Below are 22819 nucleotides of genomic sequence, written 5' to 3' on the forward strand. Positions count from 1 at the left end.
GAAATATTTGAACATATCTGAACTAAGGTTAAACATTTCACAACACTTCACAAAAATGGAATTCTGTTTGTGCGGAAAGTGACCTAATCAGAGAAAGTGAATCTGTGAACATTACACATTGCCTGTAATGCACATTAGGAGCTCAAGCACATTAAACCTAAACATTAGTTTTTTTATTTTTTTTACCCCACAATATTCTTCTTTTAGAGCCCCTGGAGGCCGGAAGACACACTATTACTGTCCAAAAACAGTTTTAGGGTACCAGAAGTCAATTTAAAATCTGTGAGAGTAAGGTGCAAAAAAATCTGACTTAAATGCATTGTAAAGGTCTGTGTTTATGAAATAAAGCCCTGTCTATTTTAGCAATGACGATACAAACTAACCATTTGACTTTATAAAAAAGTAGAATCCTGGATGTGATGGGCAAAAAATGCTGAAATACTGCAATTTTGTATACCATGCCTAAACTAGCATGATGCTGAAATTAGTATGAGTGAAACCAAAGAGCCATTTTTCTAAATTTGAATGTCAGCTTTTGTTTTATCATATATTTGAAAAATATCTGAACAGTGACATTCGATTGCACAGTTCTTCTATACATGAGAAATGATGCTGGCTTTATTTCAAAACATTCCAGCAGGTGTATGGGTGAACTTTAGCTGAACATATAAGATTTTAATTTATTCTTAAAGCTATATGAACCTTAATGTTATATATATTATATATTGTGTATGAATTTCTAATCCTAGTGAATGAAACATTGCTAGAAAGATGTTCAATTCCAAAGAGCTTTCAGCTTGGCAGATACTTCACCAGGTGCCCTGCGGAAATGGTCAACACTACCTTCATCATTTGTGAAGATGGGTCCCGCTGAGACAGTGACTTGATCTGTTGATGAATAGCCTGGGGTCTGTTCCACAGCTGAGACAGCTCGCTTTCTTCTGGAGCATCCCTAGTAAAAATAAAGTCCATTTCAGAATGATTCTTTTAGATGTTACTTTTATCATAATTATGGGTTTATTCCCCATTATTGAACACTGTGATAGAACTGGGACACCAGTGAACCCCAAACCCCAACACGACCACATGAAGACAGTCCCAGGTTCAAATCAAAGGGTTGTTTATTATAGAAATACCTCCAAATGAAACACAAAAACCACAAGCACAAGTTCCCTCTCCTCCAGTTCGCCTCTCCTATCCTCTCTCCACTGCACTGCCCTCCTCCAGTTGAGTGTTCCCTTCCTTCCTCCCAGCTCCAACTTGCCTGGACAAGGGAGTGTGGTCCCTTTTATTGAGGATCCGGGAATACTTCCGGTTCCAGAGCGACTGCCTGTCGGAATTACTTCCAGGTTACAAAGAAATCCCCTATAATATGGAGTATATCTCCCTACAGCACCCACTTGTGACACCCATTGACCCCAGCAGGGCTGTGCTGCTGGACTACAACAAACGGCATTTCCTAGTGGTTCCCAAATCGGCACTGATATGAAGGGCTGCTGCTATCTCAGCCCTGGGAGAAATAAACATTCTCAGAGACCGTCATTCCCTGTCTTCTTCTTTTATCTCAACCAGGAATGTTGTTACACATGTGCCCAGTCAGGATGCTTGTCCATTGGTCTGGGGCTTCCCATCCGGGTAAGGAACCATCTTCTTATCCGGCTGGGACTTTCATCCTTCCATTAGGGAAGCCTTGTCTGGGTGTGACCTCTTTCCCTCTCTCAGCCAGGATGCCTTTCTGTCCACTCAGGCCTCCCGTCCAGATAAAGAGTCTTCCCATGTGCCACCTACAACATGCACTGTAAAACTTACTTAATTAAGATTGTATAGGTAAGTTCCTTATCATTAAACAAAGACTGACCTATCACTTTTATAAACCAGCCTTTTTGGAGTAATCATCTGTTATATTTTATTCATGTTAATAATAAATTACATTAACTGTAGGCATCTGATTACATTATTTTTATTGATGTAAATTCACAGAAATAGGGGTACAAGCAAACAGACTTATCTTTATTTGAATAAATAAAAGCTGATTGTAATTAGATAAATTCCAAAGCACACCGAGGTGTTGTATATCAAAATATTTCCTTTTGCCATGGTACTGTCTGATCTTCTAGTCCTAAAATATTCAATGTTACTTCTTGACATTTGATTCATTCTACATGAATGTCTTGGCTAGTAACCCTGATACAGGATATGTAAATTCTTCTCTCTGAGAGAAAAACGTTTGTGTTTGTGTTCAGTTATTTTTTAAAAATTCCTATTTCGTAAACATTTCTTGAAATTAAAATGTACCTGCCATCCATAACATCTCACTTTATTTATTACCATTACATCCACAATGAGACAAGTTAGACTCGGGTGAAACTATTTAGGATAGACACTTGAATGATATGCTACTTTGTATCCTTTCTATCTTGACAGCTTCTGATTGCACACCAATTGAAGCCAGTTTTAAGTTTCACAGGTTATAGAAAAGGCACAAAACTTCCTAATCAATATACACAACATAGACTTAGCATTTTTTCAGTGATTAAAAATAACCAATACAAAAATTTAGGAGGAAATGTACAGTACATATATGTATGGGATCTGTGATGTAAAATACTTTTCAGTTTCAACTGGATCAATGCTGGATGCATTCCTAGCATCCTGGAGATAAAAATAAATAAATTATAGATTTTATACAATAAGAATCTAAGTGCCTTGCAGTTGCTACAGATTTTGGCAAGCCAGGATTTTTTACACACCTTTTATTTCTATGTTTCACACCTCACAGCTGAAGGCACAGTGCAGTTTAAGTATTTTGAGCTAAGTGCTCTGCTTGTGTATGTGCACCCAGTGCTTAGGGTGCTCTATGCCACAGTCACAGTCTCTCGAGGAGGACTTGAGCCTGCCCTGTTCTTTGTGCATCTCCTGTCTGGAGCCTGCGGAGCCAAGGGAGGGCCGGTTCTGTGAGGACTGAGTGATTGACGCTGTGTCAACAGCAAATGCAAGCACAGGTTGATGACATGGCCCGCAGCTTCATTAACAGATGCTCATCAAAGTCACTGCTGTCTGTGTATCCATTGTATACAATGAGAATATGAGCACCATTCAGTTGTTACACAGTTAAACTGATTTTAATCTTACATAAAGTATTTTAAAGAAAAACAGTTAATTTATCAAGATAAATAATTTCATTGTTCAAGATGACCAGAATAGAAAGACTTTTTTTATTGAAAAAGAACCTATTAGAGCATGTATGTGAAAAAAAGTGGCCTCATGTTTTGGTTTCTTCAAATTATTGTAGTTGTTCATGTATATTACTATATATATCATGGTTTGGTGGATACAATGTATATTTCTGCACTGCCATCTCTTAGCCATGCCAGGCATATTAGACGTTCATCCCAGCATCACTGTGCAACAGACATGAACCAACCTTAGAAAGGACACGGATCCCTCACAAAGCAAACCCGTGCACACAAGCATTCATTCATGAAAGGCATATTTAAGGCCGTCAACTGACCTAACAAATACATCTTTAGGATGTGTAAAGGTCTCAGAATATTTAGAGAAATCTCATCCTAACAAGAGGATAATGCAAATAATCTATGCAGATTGTACCCAGGCCAGAAATTAAACTCAGATCTCTAGGTTGTGATTTGCAGCTTTAAACACTGCACCCCAGTACTGCCCATTCGACAAATGGTTTACTATTTCAATGTTTGATTTGTACTTGTGCCTCTTCAGCTGGAACCACCTCTGTGGATTGACTTTTTAAGCTCAATGAGGAAAATGTTAACGGTAAAGCATTTATCTTACCGATAAGAGCATGTTACATTTTTGGGGTTCACACAGACGAGTCATGCAGTGCACATAGATGGTGGATATCCTGCGATCTCTGTGCTGCACAAATCGGAAAGCATCAAAGCTGAACTGAGCCATCTTACTCCTTCCATTCTGTAGGATATTTGTCCTGTTATTTTTGTTACATGCGCTTTTAATGAAAAAAAAAGAAAATAATTGCATTTTCAAATGTTTCTTTATGTTCTATGTATCTTTGAATACAAATAGCCTTAGTGTACTTTAATATTTAGTTATAATAGTATTATCATTAGCCTTAAAAATCATTAAAGAATATAAAACATAAAATACAATGCAGTATGAACATTCAAATTGTAGGAGGAGGACAGTTTCTTTCCCAGATGAGAGGACAGAACAGAAAGACAGCTGGGTTCGCCAGCTGGACGAAGAAATAACTTTGTGCCCAGCCAAACTAATATGTGGCTTGGACCACTGGAAGCTGAGAGTTGGGAGCAGTTCCATTTCCCATATGTCAGGTGGCAGTGGTCCTCGTGTTGCAGTGCAGTCGGGATACCCTCAAAGGTGCTTGGGAGTTGGAGTCTGGAAGTGAAACCCTGTCGTGTCCCTGGGTGCCAGCAGAGGGCCCTCTCATGGGAGGACCTCCCTACTTTCTATATGGCCTGGAAGGGCTTCCAGGAAGACCTGGCTGTCCTTCTGTTCTGGCCTCCCATCTGGGTAATAAACTGACCTCCTTCCCAGTCAGGATGCCTGCTCTCCTCATACAAAATATACATGCTGTAACCTGCATATTTCTACTGTATGTTCATATGACATGATATATTTTATGCATCTGTATTAGCAAAATGTGTGCGTTGTTCTACAATTATCAAAACCTACAATATAGAAAAACATAATCAACTGAATTTAACATACAACAGACTGCATCATGAAACAGCAGCACACGTTTATATCATTAGTATACACTCAACAGTCGCTTTAAGGTACACATTGCTATTACCAGAAACTGCCGTAATTCTTTGTGGCATAGATTCAACAAGGTGCTGGAAACATTCCTCATGGATTTTGGTCCATACTGACGTGATAGCATCATGCAGTTGCTGCAGATTTATCGGCTGTACATTCATGATATAAATCTCCTGTTTCACCACATCCCAAAGGTGCTCTGTTGGATTGAGATCTGATGACTGTGGAGGCCATTTGAGTACAGTGAACTTATTTTCATGTTCAGTAAAACAGTTTGAGAAGATTAGAGCTTTGTGACATGGCACATTATCCTGCTGCAAGTAGCCTTCAGAAGATGGGTACATTGCGGTCATAAAGAATGTTGAGCAACAATACTCAGGTAGACTGTAGCATGTAGACTGTAGCAAATGTTGTTCAATTTTTATTAAGGGGCCCAAAGTGTGTCAGGAAAATATCCCCCATACCATTACACCACCACCATCATCAGCCTGGACCAATGATACAAGGCAGGATGGATCATGCTTTCAGGTTGTTGATGCCAAATTCTGACCCTACCATCCAAATGTCACAGGAGAAACAGAGGCTCAACAGACCAGGCAATGTTTTTCCAGTCTTCTGTTGTCCTATGTTGGTGAGCCCATGCAAACTGTAACCTCAGTTCCCTGTTCTAAGCTGACAGGAGTGGCACCAGTGCAGTCTCCCTTCTGCTTTAGCCAAACTGTTTCAGTGTTCGACATGTTGTGCATTCAGAGAGTGGTTGCTTGACTTATTGTTGCCTTTCTATGAGCTCAAACTAGTCTGGCCATCTCCTCTGACCTCTTGCATCAACAAGGCATCTGTCGCTCACTGGATATTTTCTAATTTTCAGACCATTCTCTGTAAAGCCTAGTGATGGCTGTGCGTGAAAATCCCAGTAGACTGGCAGTTTCTGAAATACTCAGACCAGCCCATCTGGCACCAACAACCATGCCACATTCAAAGTTACTTAAATCCCCTTTCTTTCCCATTCTGATGCTTGGTTTGAACTTCAACAGGTCATCTTGACAATGTCTACATGCCTAAATGCATTGAGTTGCTGCCATTTGATTGGCTGTTTAGATATTTGCATTAACAAGCAGTTGAACAGGTGTACCTAATACAGTGACCAGTGAGTGAGTTCCACATTTTCCCATTTATAACAGTAAACCCTTTACTTAGCTGCCTCATTTATCAGGCAGACTGTCTTTAAAACTGGTTGCGAGTACCTAGGTATCCTATATTTTTAGTTTCATTAGCTTAAAAAAAGTAAAAAATGTAATAATAACTTTCTCATCCTCTTCATATGTATTTTGAGAACAGTATACATAAGCACTGACTTTATCAACACTATGAGTACAAGGGTGTCAAATTTGGACTACGGATAGCTACAGTTGCTGCAGGTTTTTGTTTCAGCCACATTTTTAATTAGTAGCCAGTTGCTGCTGCTAGTGGAAGAGATTTAGTTTGACTTAATTTTAATTGACCTGCTTGTTAAGACTTAGAATGCATAATAGTTTTTGTTTTTTTCTTTTTTCCAATTAACTAGGATTCAAACAATAATGAGAAATGAAGCAAACAAATCAATGAAGTGACCAATTGAGGGGCTCAGATTCTCTTCTCTTCTCTTCCATTTTTACCCCAACCAATTTCTTAATTAAATACATTATTTGATTCTATGCTTAGTGCTCTCATTCTGCCACAGAGGATATTTCTAAAATGTTTCATTTTCTTTATTCTGAGAGTACCATCAAAATGTTTTGCTGAAAAATATTTCTCTGACTTTCACTTTGTTTCTCAAATACATAATATAAACAGACATTGTAAGACTGACACAAAGGTGGATGTGGGATTCAAAGTGGCTGGTCATCTGTTGGTTTGTATTGTGTCTAATTACGGTTAAAGAAAAAAGAAACAAGGGTTCTGCGTATTAAAAAGCAATAAAATTAAAATTAAGGTAAAAGCAGCAATATCTGGTTACAAATTAAGAAAGTAATCACTAGCACCGTCCATTAGAAACTGGGATTACCAGCCTTGCTATCATATAGAAGGTATAAGCAGCACAGTGAAAGGCAAATAACTGTTTTCATGAACAAAAAAGTAAACACTTCTTACCCAACAAACAAATTGTATCGGTCAACGCCAGTCTCTTCAAAAGGTGAAGGTGTTGCAAAACAGTAATCAAGAAGGACATTAAAGCTGGTAAGAAAGAAATAGAAAAGTGATGACAACACCTATTGTAGCTACTAGTCAATTGCTATATAAATCTCAAAATTCCTTTAGTTAATCACACACATTCAGGATTCTTACTCAGACAACCATTACAGGAAAGAGTAGCGACATACCAAAATTTAGCGCTGGCTTCAATTTAGAAGTGAAATATGACAAACATTTGATATTTGATCTAATTTCTTTATCTTGAAATCAAACCTGTGAATGCTTTGCATCGGCCAAAAGCAAGTTGTGTTAGGTTTAGCCTTGAACCAAATCTTACTGAATTATTAATATTAAGGTAGGTTTAAAACCAGCCTAATCATTAAAAAAATGCCATACGTGTTATTTTGTTTATGAACTCCTGGTATAGTAAAGCTTGAAGAAGGTGGCATCAGCAAAGAAAACAGGAGGAGTCCTTCTTCCTGTTTAATTAGCAAATACAGATATGCTCAGTATCAATTAGTTTGCTGTGGTCTTTTATGTTAAATGGTTATGGTCTGCTGGAAGGTTGTTGGAATGTAAATTCAAGATTTGTTTAATCCATGAATTATTGTTTTCTTCAGTTTGCCAAGTATGTCTTTAAATAGGAACGCTGTATCATTTGCTCCAACTAGTATCTTTAAACTGTATATTAAGAGTATGTTTCATGTCATCTAAGTGCAAGCAAATACTGGCCTGTTTAATTTTATCCATGTAATGTATTGTGATGTTCTTGACTTGTTACAAAGTCCAGATATCTAAGAAAAAAGAAAAATTGTTTTGTATTGATCAAATCTTTAATTTTCTCTATTTCATTTTTTTATGCATTTGAGAATTGCAGCCCTGCAGTCTATTTTAATTGACTTTGTTACAAGGTGAAGGGGAGTTACTCTTGATATAACTACTACAGTTTAGAAGCACTTTTCAGATGTTCTTTTTTCCTTGTTCAGGCTTGTCAGAGAAATGCCCAAGATAGCTGTCTTCTAAGATTAAACATCTCATAGGCCACACATTGCATGCACACAAAGAACTACTGGATGCCACTTTTGTTTTTGTTTTTTTCTTGAACATTTTTGGAGTAAAATGATCTGTCTTTCAAGATTTTAGTATTAATTGAACTTGAGATGCAAGAGTAAATTATGAACAGAGTCCTGTCTTTGGTTATGCTTTAGTTACATGTTGTGGTGGCCCGGCCGGGACACCCCTTCAGTATATATTCTGGGGGAGCAAGCATGGGCTACCCAATACCTCCCCATGGTCACTAGATGGCGCCCCCTGGGTTGCAGCAGTGCCTCAGACTCCTGCAGGGCTTCATGGGAGTTGGAGTTTGGTGTAACCCTGTTGGGATCTGCACGTGCTGCCAGGTGGACAGAGTTTTCGCTACACCTGGAAGTGCAACCGGAAATGGGCAATCATCAAGCACCTGGAGCACTTCCGGGTGCCTTATAAAAGGAGCCATCAGCCTCCACTCGAGGAGCCAGAGTCGGGAGACACAGCTACCAGGGAGGAGTGGAGGATTTAAAGGGGAAGATTTGTGATTGTGCTTTTGAGTGTTTGTGGGACTGTGTTGTGTCTGTGGGTACAGGGAAGACGTACCCCCAGACGAAGAAAAATAAAAAGTTCATTTGTTTTACGTGTGCCTCTGGTGTCAGTCTGTGTCGGGTCAGCGCTCATATAGTGCCTTGTCAAATGTACAGATCATTTTTTTGTTACATATTATATTTGACTAATTTTTAATATCATAAGAAAATGAAAAACCTGTTTTTGTCAGCTGCTGCAAACAAAGAACATAAGCAAATAATATATATAATATAATATATATAACTGGCTGGCACGACACTGAACTTGGCTACAGTTTAGGAGGTTTTCTGTTCATTACCTTGCATACAAATTATATCCAATTATACAGTACTTTGGAGAACACTGTCACAATGATTCACTTATTATTTTGCACTCTTATTCCATAGTGACTTGTTCAATTTGTTTTTTAATTTAGCATTTCAAAACAAAAAAAAAAAACAATTTAAGAAAAGAGTGGGAGTTAAAGGGAGAAGGTGGTTAAATGAGGCCAAGGAACTTCTTTCTCCTAAAACTAATTTTCAGTTCACTAAAGTGCTACCCTACAAACCAACTGTTGGATGGAAATTATTCAGACTGTCATCATGTTATTTATCTGGTTAACATATGCTAAAAATATAATACAAATGCAAGTTCCATATCTCAATGATTTCTTCAGTAGCATGAATTTGTACAGTTTTTTCTTTTCATTAACTATTACTAAATACGGCTACTTAATAACACACATCCGTCCACTGTATGTGGTGCAGCAAAAGGCATGAATGATAATAAAAGATGTATGTCTATTAAAAGGCATATTCACAAACAGTGAACGATTTATTGACCAATACCTACCCAAATTCATATTATGTATAAAGGGAACCTCAGTGGGTTAAGGCCACTTTGACTGCTATGACTGGTCACAGTGATTTGCTAAACTTCCATGTGACCAGATGTAATAATACTAGAAGCATTGCAAACACATTGTCCAGATGTGTCACATCTGAGACTATGCTGGACATCTAAGATTGGCATTGGCTCATTTGATTTCTTTGGAATTTGGATAGGTCATTTGGTTGTTGTATGTCATATTCCTCACTATATAAGAACAATATATACAACTCTCACTTCTGTCTACTCTCAGTCTTACATTTGTTAAGTGGGTTGGAGATTACCTTCCTGTCAGGTTCGTGGCACTAACTTGAACATAGACCTTCGTTTGAAGTGGGATTCCACTTTGCTGAACAATTAGAGGAGTGGTGAAATTTGTATCCTGAGAAGAAAACGGCGTAAAAGATAATTTCAGTCCAAATACAAAAGAAAGTTTATAAATGGTCACATACATTTCATGAGATACAGAGTTAGCTACAGAAAAAGTGCATTCTTTCCAGCTAATCTGAAAAAAATACTCTGAACTCTTAATGTGGAAAGGTTTTTTTTACAGTTTTATACACCAGAAAACACGACAAACTACACTGGATTCAGAAAGTATTCAAACACTTTCACTTTCTACATACTTTGTGTTGTACATTTAATTTTAAATAGATTAATTTTTTATTTTTGCCCATAAATCTACATTCAGTACCACATAATGACAAAGTAAAAACACATTTTCAGAAATATTTGCAAATTTATAAAAATCAAAAGCTGAAAAAAAACATTTTAGTAATTATTTTGTGAAAATGTTCTTTCAGGTAAAACATGCTTTCATATTTACATGATACGCACGTCTCGATGGAAAGTATACTTGGACCCTCATGTCATTCATTCTCTCATGTGCAGAAGTGTATAATCTTTGGGCCAGCACAGCATTTTTTACTCAGCTACTAGAAATATAGCAAAATCACTTTTGGTTGTGTGTTTATCTGCTACCATCTTGAATTTTTAAATAAATCAGATTGGGTTGAGTTTTGTCAGGTCAAGCTTAATTAGAAAAAATATATACAATCCAAGATAATGTTAATATTTGAGTTTACTCAGATTTGAGTGAAAATGTTCATGGTGGGTCAGTTTTGGTCATTAATGTTATAATTCCATTCTACCTTTACTGAATTGTTCTGGAGACAGTTAACCTGCCAAATAGTAAGAAAACAGTGTGGCATTGGATTAAATACATATTAAAATATTAAAGATTTTAAAAATATATTTGAAAAAACAAAAAAGGCTGAGCAGAATATGTCAAATTAATACTCTAAACTTCATCAAAAGTATAGCTGGAACAAACAATTATTTTGATAATTGATTAATCAGATGATTACTAGATCGGGTAGTGGTTCAAATAACACAATGTTTTCAAATTTAAATTCAAGTTTCATTTCAAACCTGCAAATTAACTGTTTAAATACATATAAAGACATATGTATAAAGAAAATATTATGTGTTAAAATAAAAAAGGTTTTAATGAAATGAACACCAAAGAGTCTTTTTGCATTATTCTTGTCTGACAGGTGCAGAATTAATAATGAATAAAAGAAAAATACAAAGTTAACAAAATACAGTAAGTTTGCCTCCCAGTTCCAAAACAGGATAAGAAGAATAAAACTGCCTCATAAGAGCTTCAGATCACAAATCAAAGATATTACCATGCTGAAATGCTTGTCTATGCCTTTCTCTCGTCTTAGAAACTGTGTTGCCTGCTGCAGATAACAGTCAATGTCATAGTACTCGCTGACCAAAGTGAGATGTCTAGGCTTATTTTGCCACCACAGAAGTGATTTTTCCCTTTGGCATTAGGACTCCCTCTCTTCATTTCTCACAAGTTGTCCAAGACTTGCTCATCATATACATTTCTGTCCTCTTCTTCACTACCAGAGACTAGTCAAGCATGGAGACTACAGTGAGTCTGGACACTTAGATTATGGCACTGCTGCTGGTCCTGTTCTCTACTCACATGGCAGAATTTCTAAACAAGTAAATAAAAATGTAGCAATATATTGTAATTTAATGTATGTGTTGTTTCTCTGTGTTGCTGCAGCAGGAAACAGGAAGCTGTGTGTGCCTTATAATTGTCTCATATGTGGTACAGAGGAATGCCACTCAAGTTCAAATGTATTGTTATAATTACATAGCACAGCAATATTCTAAATTGCATGTCTCTCTCGGGCTTGTGTTAATAATGCATTACAACACAGACAATTAATAAAACAGCAAATAATGTGGAATTTACATAGGGTTTGCTTATACACATCCAAGGAAACTGGGTTTCCATCTAGAATTATTAAAGGTTTTAGTGGTCTAGATGAGCTAAAGTTGTCTCTGTTAATGCTTGCGAAATTTAAAGAAGCCAGGTGTGATATACAACACTCACAGACTCAGAAAATCTATGTGCATTGGGGGAAATTCATAAAAACTGAAAACTATCAAATATTTTCTTGTTGTATAAAAAGGGTGACTAGGCTGATCCAAGTCACATACACCAATAGGATTAACATACATCACAAGTAAATTAATGGAAGCAATTATTAAGGAAAAGAACAGGAGTATTAATTGAGGTTATATTTCGCTACTATTTTGGAATTCTCTGAAGAAACAACAATGCATACAACAAAAGAGATGCATATGATATTATCTGGAATTTTAGAAGGCTTTTGATAACGTACCTCTTGAAAGGTTATTGTTTAAACCAAAACTGGAAATTCAAGGCTCAATGTTTAGGTGGGTACAAATTTCGCCCACATGCAAAAAGCAAAGGTTTATGAGGAAGGGAACTTTTCCAGAATGAGGTTATATCAAAAGTGGAGTCACTCAGGGATCAGTGCTGGGGGAACTGCTATTTTCGTTTACATAAAATCAATAAGCTGGTTATGTTTGCAAATTATATCAAACTATGTAGAATGGCAGATAATGAAGAATCAGCAAAACAGAGGGACTTGGACAGAATACAGGCTTCAGCAGACATGTAGCAGATGAAATTTAATGTGAGTAAATGTTGGAAGCAGAAAGTTTAGATTTAAAAACACAATGGGGGTGGGGGGGTCTGAAACTTGAAAGAAGCCCTTATGAGAAGTACCTAGGAGTCATAGTGGACACATCATTACCGACATCCAGAGAGTGTAAGGAAGTAATCAAGAAAGGTAAGAGAACGATATGTTACCATGTACATCATGAGCTGTACAGTACAAGTCAAGGGAGGTTATGCTTAAGCTGTATCAGGACCTAATAAGGCCACACCTAGAGCACTCTATACATTTTTGGTCTCCATATTACAAAAAGATATAGAAGCACTCTGGAACGTCCAGAGGAGAACAACTTGGCTGAATCTGGAACTGAGTGGTATCAGTTATTATTCAGATGAAAGGTTAAGAATACAGTAAATCCTGGTACAGCTTGAACTTCGACAGGTGCTGGGTAAAATTGAAGAGCGCATTGAGAAAAACTCGGCTAAACTGAGCACGCTTGCTGATCGATTGGAGCATCTTAGTGAGACATTCACGAATCGGATCGAAATAGCCGAACATCTAGCTGCCAGTGCCGAGGAAAGAGCAGTAAATGTCAGTTCGGAATGTAAAAAACTCGGAGAAAAACTTGGAGACAGACTGGCTGCTTTAGAAGATGGGAATAGAAGGTATAATGTCAGAATTGAAGGCTTGCCGGAGAATCGAGAAAGTTTAAACCCGGTGAAATTCGCAACTGAACGTTTTTCTAAAATAATCGGGGGCGACTTTAAAGCAGAATCTGAGATAGCAGCGGCTTACCGCGTACGCGGATCAAACACCGTCAGACCCCGACCAAGATCTTTTATAGTCCGTTTTGAACGATTATCATTTAAGTTAGAGGTGATGGAACTCCTCAGGAAAAAAAAGGAAGATATTATATATGAAGATTGCCACATTCGCGTCTTCCCTGACTTCTCTCCAGCAACAGCTATCAAACGCCGCCTTCTATAATATTAAACAGCGGCTACGGCAAGCCAATGTCAAATACGGCCTCCTGTATCCGCAAAACTGAAAGTGGAATGGCAGGGTCATTTCTATGTTTTCGCTAGCAAGGAGGAGGCAGAAAATGAGTTAAGAAAGCTGATCCCGGACTATTCTGATACATAATTGTGAGTCATGGCGGTAAATGATAAAGCTAGGATTAATAATCTACTGTCTGATCTATTTGTTTTAAAATACGGGTTTTTTTATCAGCATATATTCTCATATTCTTATATTATTATTACTTACTTATTACTTATCATTACTTAGTATTACTAGGGCGCTAAATGTTTGTGTTTTATTGTGCTTAATTACGTTTTCCTCCTCTTTTTTTTTTTTTTTTTTCTAATTATTTCATGTGTACCCTAAATGAGACTGTTCAATATCATACCCTTGGTTTGCTGTTATTGCTATTACTGCATTAAGACTTGTTATGCTTGTTTTGGACACATCTTTAACACCATCACCTGGGTTTATTATCTGGGGATATCATCTTAATGCACTAAAATTGATGAAGATTATATGTATGTATGTATGTATATATATATATATGTATATGTGTATATGTATATATATATATATATTAAGTGCAAAATTCTTTTCTTTCTTTTTCCTCTTTTAAAGACTATATTGGTAACAGATATCTCTATCTTTTAACCTTAAAGCGCCACTGCATGGGGGCTTGATGTGCTTTGGACGTGCTCTGTCTCTGGGTATGTCAGAGGACTGGGACTGCATGAAGTGGGTTTTAGCCTCACCTGGGGAGGCAAAAAGGGAGGGTGGGGGTTAAGGGGAAGAGAAAGAGAGCAGGCTTGATCTATATCTAATCTATCATCTCAATCTTTATAATTATAACTATCAACGTAATAATAAGCTGCATGGCAACAACTCTTGGGGGAATAGGAAATTAAGACCTAAACTATTTCACTTCCAGTTAAGACTATAATATGACACCAAAAACTCAGAATCAGTGTCTCCATGATGGGACAGTTAACTTCGTAAGCTGGAATGTTAAAGGCCTGAATCACGAATTAAAGAGAAAGAAAGTACTTTCTCACCTAACAGGTCTAAATGCTAAAATAGTATTTTTACAGGAAACCCACTTACTAAGTAAGGATCAGTTCCGCTGCAAAAGACTGGACTGGCCAAATGTTCCATTCTAGTTTTACAAAGAAAACTAGAGGGGTGGGAATTCTCATACATAGAACAGTACCATTTGTAGCATCAGATGTAGTATTGGATCCTGAAGGGAGATATGTGATGGTCATGGGAGACTTATCTAACTGTAAAATGATTTTGATAAATGTTTATGCACCTAATGTTGATGATAAGGAATTTATACAAAATTTATTTGCATCCATTCCCAATCTGAACACTCATAAACTTATAATGGCTGGGGACTTTAATTGTGTTCTAAATCCACTTTTAGATAAGACTTCCTCCACAGGGGGAACGGCAACTAACACCGCAAAGATAATTACAAAGTTTATAACTGATCACAACTTATCAGATCCCTGGAGGTTTTTAAACCCAAATTCAAGAACATATTCTTTCTACTCACCAGTACATCATTGCTACTCAAGGATTGATTACTTCTTTATAGATAATAACTTCTTGCCTAAGATTAAATCTTGTAAATACGATGCTATTGTTATTTCAGACCATGCTCCGATGATCTTGGAGCTGAAATTACTAAGCCCCATACACTCACCCGCAGATGGCGTCTCAATCCGCTTCTATTAGCTGACGAGAATTGTACTGAATTTATATCCAAACAAATTGAATTCTTTCTAGAGACAAATACATCCCCTGAGATCTCTGCAGGAACACTCTGGGAAACTCTTAAGGCCTTCTTAAGAGGACAGATTATCTCATATCTTTCCCACAGAAATAAATCCGAAGAAAAAGTAGCAGAGATAAAAAGCGAAATTACTAAAATAGATGAAGAACATGCCAGACTACCAAGCGAGACTCTACATAAGAGGAGGCAGGCTCTACATTCAGAATTAAACCTCTTGACAACTAAAGAAACCGAACAACTAATTTACAAATCCAGACATCATTATTATGAACATGGAGAGAAAGCTAATAAGCTTTTAGCGCAACAAATTCACAAGCAAGAAGTGCATACGCAATCTCGTAATTACTAACACGAATGGAGATAAAATCATCGAACACAAAAATATAATGTGCACTTTTAGAGACTACTATAAATCCCTATATACTACTGAGTTTAAAGAAGACAATATACAATCTAATGCATTTCTGGATAAATTACAGATACCACAAATTGACGCTATTAGTGTGGAGGAGCTCGATAAACCTCTGTCATTATCAGAATTACTGGATGCTATAAAGTCACTCCAAGGTGGAAAAGCAGCAGGCCCTGATGGCTACCCTGCAGAGTTTTACAAGAAATTCTCCGCTCAGCTAGCTCCCTCCTATTAGCAACATTTACAGAAGCCAGAGATAACCAATCTCTTCCACAAACCTTTCGCCAAGCACTAATCACTGTCTTTCCAAAACAAAATAAGGACTTATTACAATGTGCATCATACAGACCAATTTCACTTCTGAATAACGACGTTAAAATACTCTCTAAAATCATAGCTAGAAGGATGGAGAAAGTGCTCCCTCAATAATATCACAAGACCAAACTGGATTTATTAGGGGCCGACACTTATCTTCAAATCTTCGACGCCTGTTTAATGTAATATACTCACCAACTAAATCAAACACCCCAGAAATATTATTATCATTGGATGCAGAAAAAGCATTCGACATGATTGAATGGAAATACCTTTTACTATTTTGGAGAAGTTTGGGTTTGGCCCGAACATTTGTGCATGGATTAAATTACTGTATACTAACCCAGAAGCTTCAGTTTGCATCAATAACATTTGCTCAGACTACTTTAAACTAGAACGTGGCACAAGACAAGGATGCCCTTTGTCACCACTGCTGTTTGCAATTGCCATTGAACCACTGGCAATACATTGTCGAAATACTGATCAGATAAAGGGGATTAGCAGAGAAGGACTGGAACAGAAAATCTCATTATATGCAGATGACATGGTACTGTATATATCGGACCCAGAAAATTCTGTGCCTGCAGTCTTAGCAGCACTCACAGAATTTCAAAAGCTCTCTGGTCTCAGAATTAATCTGAATAAAAGTGTACTCTTTCCGGTGAATTCGCAAGCATATAATATTAGATTAGACACCCTTCCTTTTATCATTGCAGAACAGTTTAAATACCTCGGGTAAACATCACAAGTAAACATAAAGCTCTTTATCAAAAAAATTTCGTGTCTGTATGGAAAAAATTAAACAAGACTTGCATAGATGGTCAACCCTTCATCTCACACTAGCTGGAAGAATTAACACTGTTAAGATGAATATTCTTCCTAAGCTCCTTTTTATTTCAAAACATACCAATATACATTAATAAATCGTTCTTTAAGCAATTAGATTCAACAATAACCTCATTTATTTGGAATTCTAAACATCCACGCATCAAAAGAGCGACCCTACAAAGACAAAAGGCAGAAGGCGGCATGGCTCTACCTAACTTCCAGTTTTATTACTGGGCAAATATACAGTCGATAAGAACCTGGACACAAATAGAAGAACATACACAGGCATGGACCGCAATAGAAGTAAAATCCTGCAGTACTTCTTTGTATTCCTTGCTTTGTGCTCCAATAAACACACGTTATCGGCAATACACTAATAACCCAATTGTGCTCCACTCACTTAGAATCTGGAACCAATGTAGAAAGCATTTTAAGACGGAGAAGCTTCTTTCTGTGGCACCCCTGCAAAAGAACCACCTCTTTCAACCCTCACAAACATATGCAGTTTTAATATCTGGAAAAATTTGGAATTAACTTGCTTAGAGACCTTTATATAGACAACGTCTTTGCATCCTATGAACAATTACGTTCCAAATTTAACATTCCAGCTACAAATTTCTTTCACTATCTTCAAATCAGGAACTTTGTTAAACAGAACCTTCCAGATTTTCCTCATCTTGCACCCTCATCCACGCTGGAAAAATTATTGCTCAATTTCAAGGAGTTAGACTCCATCTCTACAATATATAAAATCCTTTTACAATCCCTTCCTTTCAAAGATCCAAGAGGACACTGGGAAAATGACCTCTCAATTAATATATCAGAAAAGGAGTGGAAAGTAGCAATGCAGAGAATTCACTCAAGCTCCATATGCAAAGCATACAATTATACAACTCAAAATTATATATCGAGCACATCTGTCTCGACTAAAACTCTCCAAAATGTTTCCAGGGCATGATCCAACCTGCGAACGTTGCAACCAAGCCCCAGCCTCACTAGGTCACATGTTCTGGGCCTGCTCCAAATTAACATTATTCTGGACAAAAATTTTTAATTACCTCTCAGACAGTCTTGGACTCACAATCCCTCCTAACCCATTAACAGCTGTGTTTGGGGTTCTTCCAGAGGGTCTTAAAGTGGAGAAAGACAAACAAACTGTGATTGCATTCACTACACTGTTGGCACGCAGACTTATTCTGATAAACTGGAAGAACCCAAACTCTCCTCTTTTAAGTCAGTGGGAAACTGATGTGTTATATTATTTAAAATTGGAAAAAATCAAATACTCAGTTAGAGGATCTGTGCAGACTTTTTTCAAAACATGGCAGGATCTAATCAGTAATATTTTGAAATGATTTTATAAAGCACAGAGAATTTGTTGATTTAGGTATTTTTAAAAGCCTTAAATTTTACACCGTTTGGCTTGCTCTCTCTCTCAAGGGTGGGGATCGATCTGTTCTTAGCATAATTCTTTTTTTTTGTAAAAACTTGATTGCTATGTATTGATTGTAATAAAATTAATAAATAAATAAATAAAAAAAAAAAAGAATACAGTAAATCCAAGCTGTTACTTTAAAATAAATCATCTAACAAGAATGTGTCGATGTGGTGGGAAATGTGTTAAGAGACACACGGAATAAATTACCAAGCAGTGTGGTGGAGAGTCGGGCTTTAGGGAGCTGCATATCTTGACTTGATGTTATTTTGGAAAATCTAGGTGAACAGGATGGACAAGCTTGTTGGGATGAATGGACTTTTCTTGTCACAACTTTCATTTTGCATAATAATAATAATAATAATTTTAATAACAGTCATTCATTACAGCTTGCGGAATTAACGTATTTGTTGGACATGGCTTAAATGTAATTTTATGTAAGGTACAAAGTAGCTGCTATATTTAAAGTGGGAGCAATGGAGCATTTTTTTGCGATTCCTTAATTGATTTTTCCACTAAAAATACTGCCTTATAGTACCGAGCCTGCTTCTTGCTCTGGCAAAATTTCCACCATGCTTTCTTTCAAGTGCTTACACAACTATGATTCTTCCAGAATGTAACAACTTCAGCTTTGCACATTTTACAGCAAACTGTCTTCTTAGAGGACAAAGTTCTCATACATCTGATAACTTTGCTCACACATAAACCTTGACCACTCCAGGTTCTGCCTGTGCCTTTCTTTTCCTTCTCCCACTACATGCAGAATAGAATGTATAATTAGTAAACTAATCAATATAAAAAAGCTGGCAACAATTTTTGTTATTTATCATGAATTAGTTGTTGCAGGCCTCATCAAAAGTTATATAACATGAAGTAGTTAAGCTACTCAGAAAGCAGCCAACAAAGCAATGTCCCTCATTCCATTTATTTCCTGACTGGTTTTCACTTGGACACAAGCTACATAATCTTTTATAGAAATAGCACTTACACTGAACAGTCCCATCTGTAGGGTGCTGATGAATGTGCCATTGTTGGTATTCACAGCTAATGCCACAGATGACCTTGTGGGGGAAAAAAGAAGGAAAATGTGACCATCAGTATTTCCAGAAGGGTGTCAGATTTAGATAATGTTACTGAAACAGTCTTGTTCAAGGATAAACTGAGCTCTAATGCATATGTGTCCATCAGTTTTTTCTCCTCTGTTGGGATGCTACAGTATACTACATGATGTTTCACGGTTAATGTTTCAACCTTACGTTTTGTATTTATGCTGCATTTCTTTTTTTATACTATATTAGTCTTTACAGTATTGTGTTATCACACTATATTTTAAAATGAAAGTGTGCTTTCATTTCATACAGAATTTTCTCCTGTCTTTGTTGCATTAACTAGCTGCAGGTATTCAGGGATGCAAGATTGTGGAAGGCTTATTCACAAATTCGTAATCTTTCACACCTTTATAATGAATTTACACCAGCCAAGAGTATATAAGCCACATACTGTACAGTGGATACAAAAATTATTCTCAACCCTCTTCACTGTCTGCACACTTTATTGTGTTTTATATTTAATTTTAAATTGAATTTTCTATTTTTGCCCATTACTCTGCACTCAAAAAACCATAGTGACAAAAATAAAAGCAGGCTTTTCTAAAGAGCTGCTAATTAATTAAACATCAAAAACTGAAATCTCTTATTTATATAAGTATTTAGATCCTTTGCGGTGGATGTACCAGATTCCCTCCTTATATTTATCCAAGCACAAGTTCCACACCCACAACATTGTCACCTCAAGGTGAAGCAAAGCACCACTCACACTAGAACTTGAGTGTTGTTCATCAGATACTCCAGGGGGTAGCGGCAGGTGAACATGTAGTAGAGGTCTGAAGCGTAGCTGACCACCCCAACTGAAGATTTGGGAGTATCGATGTATCCTTTAATGACAACGGACTCTGTATCAGAAAGAAAACTAAAAACTCCAGTACCAGCTCCATCACTTTGAACCTGCAAAAAAAAATTCAGGATGTATTTTTTACATTTGATTTTACTTAATAACACAAAACTACTTTTAAATGTGGGCTGAATGAAAGAACATAAGAATGTCATGTAAGAAGCAATGGGATTTAGATGTGTGTTGGATTTACTGTTTGATCACCAGAGTTGCAGCTAGCTCAAAAATAGCAATAGAGAGGTGGAGGAAAAGCCAGTGAGGAAAACAGGAATGCTAAGTTCAGCACTAGGGTAAAGGATGGGTTCATGAATGTGCCAAGCTAGCATTATAAATGTGATAAATGAAATGTTAGCTGCGGTGGGTTGGCACCCTGCCTGGGATTGGTTCCTGCCTTGTGCCCTGTGTTGGCTGGGATTGGCTCCAGCAGACCCCCGTGACCCTGTGTTCGGATTCAGCGGGTTGGAAAATGGATGGATGGATGGATGAAATAGCTTAAAAAAGCTGGATGTACTACCTATTTGGACAAGCTCAATTGAGTTAAACCTACAACAGCCTAAAAATATATATAACAAGAATTCATAGAAGGATTTACTTGCCGTGACTTGGTTGTTACAAATGTTTTCAATGGTATCATTAACAGGGAAGTTGTATCTGATGACAGGTGGACTGACACTCGTGTCTATTGTTCCTTGGCAGAGAGTAACATTGTGCAGACCATTCATAGCAAGCATATTAGGGTCAAAGCCAGCATACTGGGCTGTGCAGAGGTTGACCGTCAGCTTGATGTACTGGGGGCCACAATCAACAGTCAAGTCATTATCCACTGAAAGAGGCATTGAAAAAAAAAACATAATCAGGATTTGGTATTGTTTGTGTGCCTTCTGATCAAAAAGAAGCACAAATGAAAGCAAGTTATGAATAACTTTAATTGGATTTGCATTCATCTACAGTATTACTGTTAGGCTGTATCATAATAGCATGACAGACAGAAAGTAACAGGCAAACAGCTTATAAAATTCCAACTCACTCAGTTGGTCAAACACTTACAGGTCCAGTTCTGCGATCTACAGCAAGAACCCCAGAAGTTACAGTAGTGATTCTATAGCATAATGAAATGCTCAAACACCAGCAGATCCTGTGTAGCTTTTATGTACATGCAAATCAACAAACACTCCCACACCTTGCTGAAGTGACACTTTTTTGGATACTTCCAACTTTTGTTCTTGCTCTTTAATATATTTCTAAGATATTAACCCCACTAAATGAAAAGCTGTGATTTATTTTAATTAATGATCCATCCATATTACCATAATCTGGGGGTTTAAGTATATTAGACAGGATATTAGGCAAAAAAGACAATATATCTTCAAAAGGTACACACTCCCAGTTAGGAAAGGCAAACATGTAGGTGTCAAACCTTTGCACAATGACATAAATCCAGTGGAATCCAACAAATGTATGAAAAATATGCAGACCTCATCCCAGAACTAGCTCTGAGGTAGTACTGCCAACTATCGTGCCAAAAGGCTGTTTTTATACATTACAGGTGCAGAAATGGACTATATATACATTAATCAATTGTCCAAAACTTTATTAAGAGTGCCAGAAAGCTGCAACAACTAACTAATTATGCATTCATTTTGGATGTTGGAGGAATACATAAAACCATCTGAAACCCTAGGATGACATGTGGAAAACATGCAAACTCTACACAGACCACAAACCTGGGTCTCTGGAGCTCAGAGGTAGCAGGACTAGCTGAAGTATTATTATTGCACCATTGGAAAAAACAAAAAGATAAAATAGGATGAGCTCTAACTTTTCACCAGTGTTCCCCACTGATTTAGGGTCATGTAGTGCTCATATCAGGAAACTTACCTGGGAGCCGGCTGTAGTCTGATGAACAGTTGTATTGAGCTCTAACAGCATAGTAAAGCAATAGTGTGCTTATGCTGAATACATGTAGGAAAAGCATCTTAGCAGCAACTCCTGTTAAAAATTGAAATGCTCATTGTCATTACCTATATTGCTTTTATTTATTTTAATAAATGTAGACTTGTTAAAATTGATCCTTTAATACACAATCTGTTCTATAAAGTATTCAGGTGTTTAATTTTTCAATCAATATTCATGTAGCAAAATGTTTTTGACATTAAAATTAAAATAATGGTAAAATTATCTAATAGAAGGCAGCATAAAAATAAAAATTAAAAATAAAGCCCTCACAGCAACATAGAAATCTAACCAAATAAATCAACTTATTTAGTAAACTGCACCTGGAAACATGAATTTAAATGATTTGTACCTTTACCTTCTGAATTTACTTAAAATTCTTGTATGGAGCTCCTCCACTCAGTCCTTTTATTTGACTGCAGATGAAATAGCTATTTATAATATCCAGTCTGTGAAAAAGAAACAAAAAGCTTGAAAGGACATTGTTTTAAAAGTATAGTATCTATTACTACAGCTGAAAGAAGACATCTTCAGGGGGTTTTAGAAATGCAGCCATGGTTAAAAAATAGAAAAAAAAAAACAAAACAAAAATACAGGCATCAACTGAACTTTTGCTGCAGGGCATAAGGGATTTTCTTCCATACATGTTAGACTCACCTTCATTTATGAGT

General features: G+C 36.9%; 1 protein-coding gene across 3 annotated transcripts in view; it reads right to left on the reverse strand.

Moving 5' to 3' along the window:
• Nucleotides 1–22545, reverse strand: part of LOC120535007 (zona pellucida-like domain-containing protein 1) — a 31085-nt gene extending 8540 nt beyond the window's left edge. For 2 of the 3 annotated variants that reach the window (XM_039762515.1, XM_039762513.1), the window contains exons 1-9: nt 22507–22545; nt 22074–22184; nt 20792–21018; nt 20061–20248; nt 19234–19306; nt 9714–9811; nt 6904–6987; nt 3808–3982; nt 844–952 (exon numbers count right to left, since the gene is read on the reverse strand). In XM_039762515.1, the coding sequence (XP_039618449.1) occupies nt 844–952; nt 3808–3982; nt 6904–6987; nt 9714–9811; nt 19234–19306; nt 20061–20248; nt 20792–21018; nt 22074–22170 (1051 nt within the window). In that variant the 5' untranslated portion in view covers nt 22171–22184; nt 22507–22545. Of the gene's footprint in view, nt 1–843; nt 953–3807; nt 3983–6903; nt 6988–9713; nt 9812–19233; nt 19307–20060; nt 20249–20791; nt 21019–22073; nt 22185–22500 lie in introns of all 3 variants that reach the window. The other variant, XM_039762514.1, reaches the window with a different exon arrangement.
• Nucleotides 22546–22819: the final 274 nt, after the last annotated feature.

Source organism: Polypterus senegalus, chromosome 9 (genome assembly GCF_016835505.1).
Source record: "Polypterus senegalus isolate Bchr_013 chromosome 9, ASM1683550v1, whole genome shotgun sequence".
Classification (NCBI taxonomy): Eukaryota; Metazoa; Chordata; class Cladistia; order Polypteriformes; family Polypteridae; genus Polypterus; species Polypterus senegalus.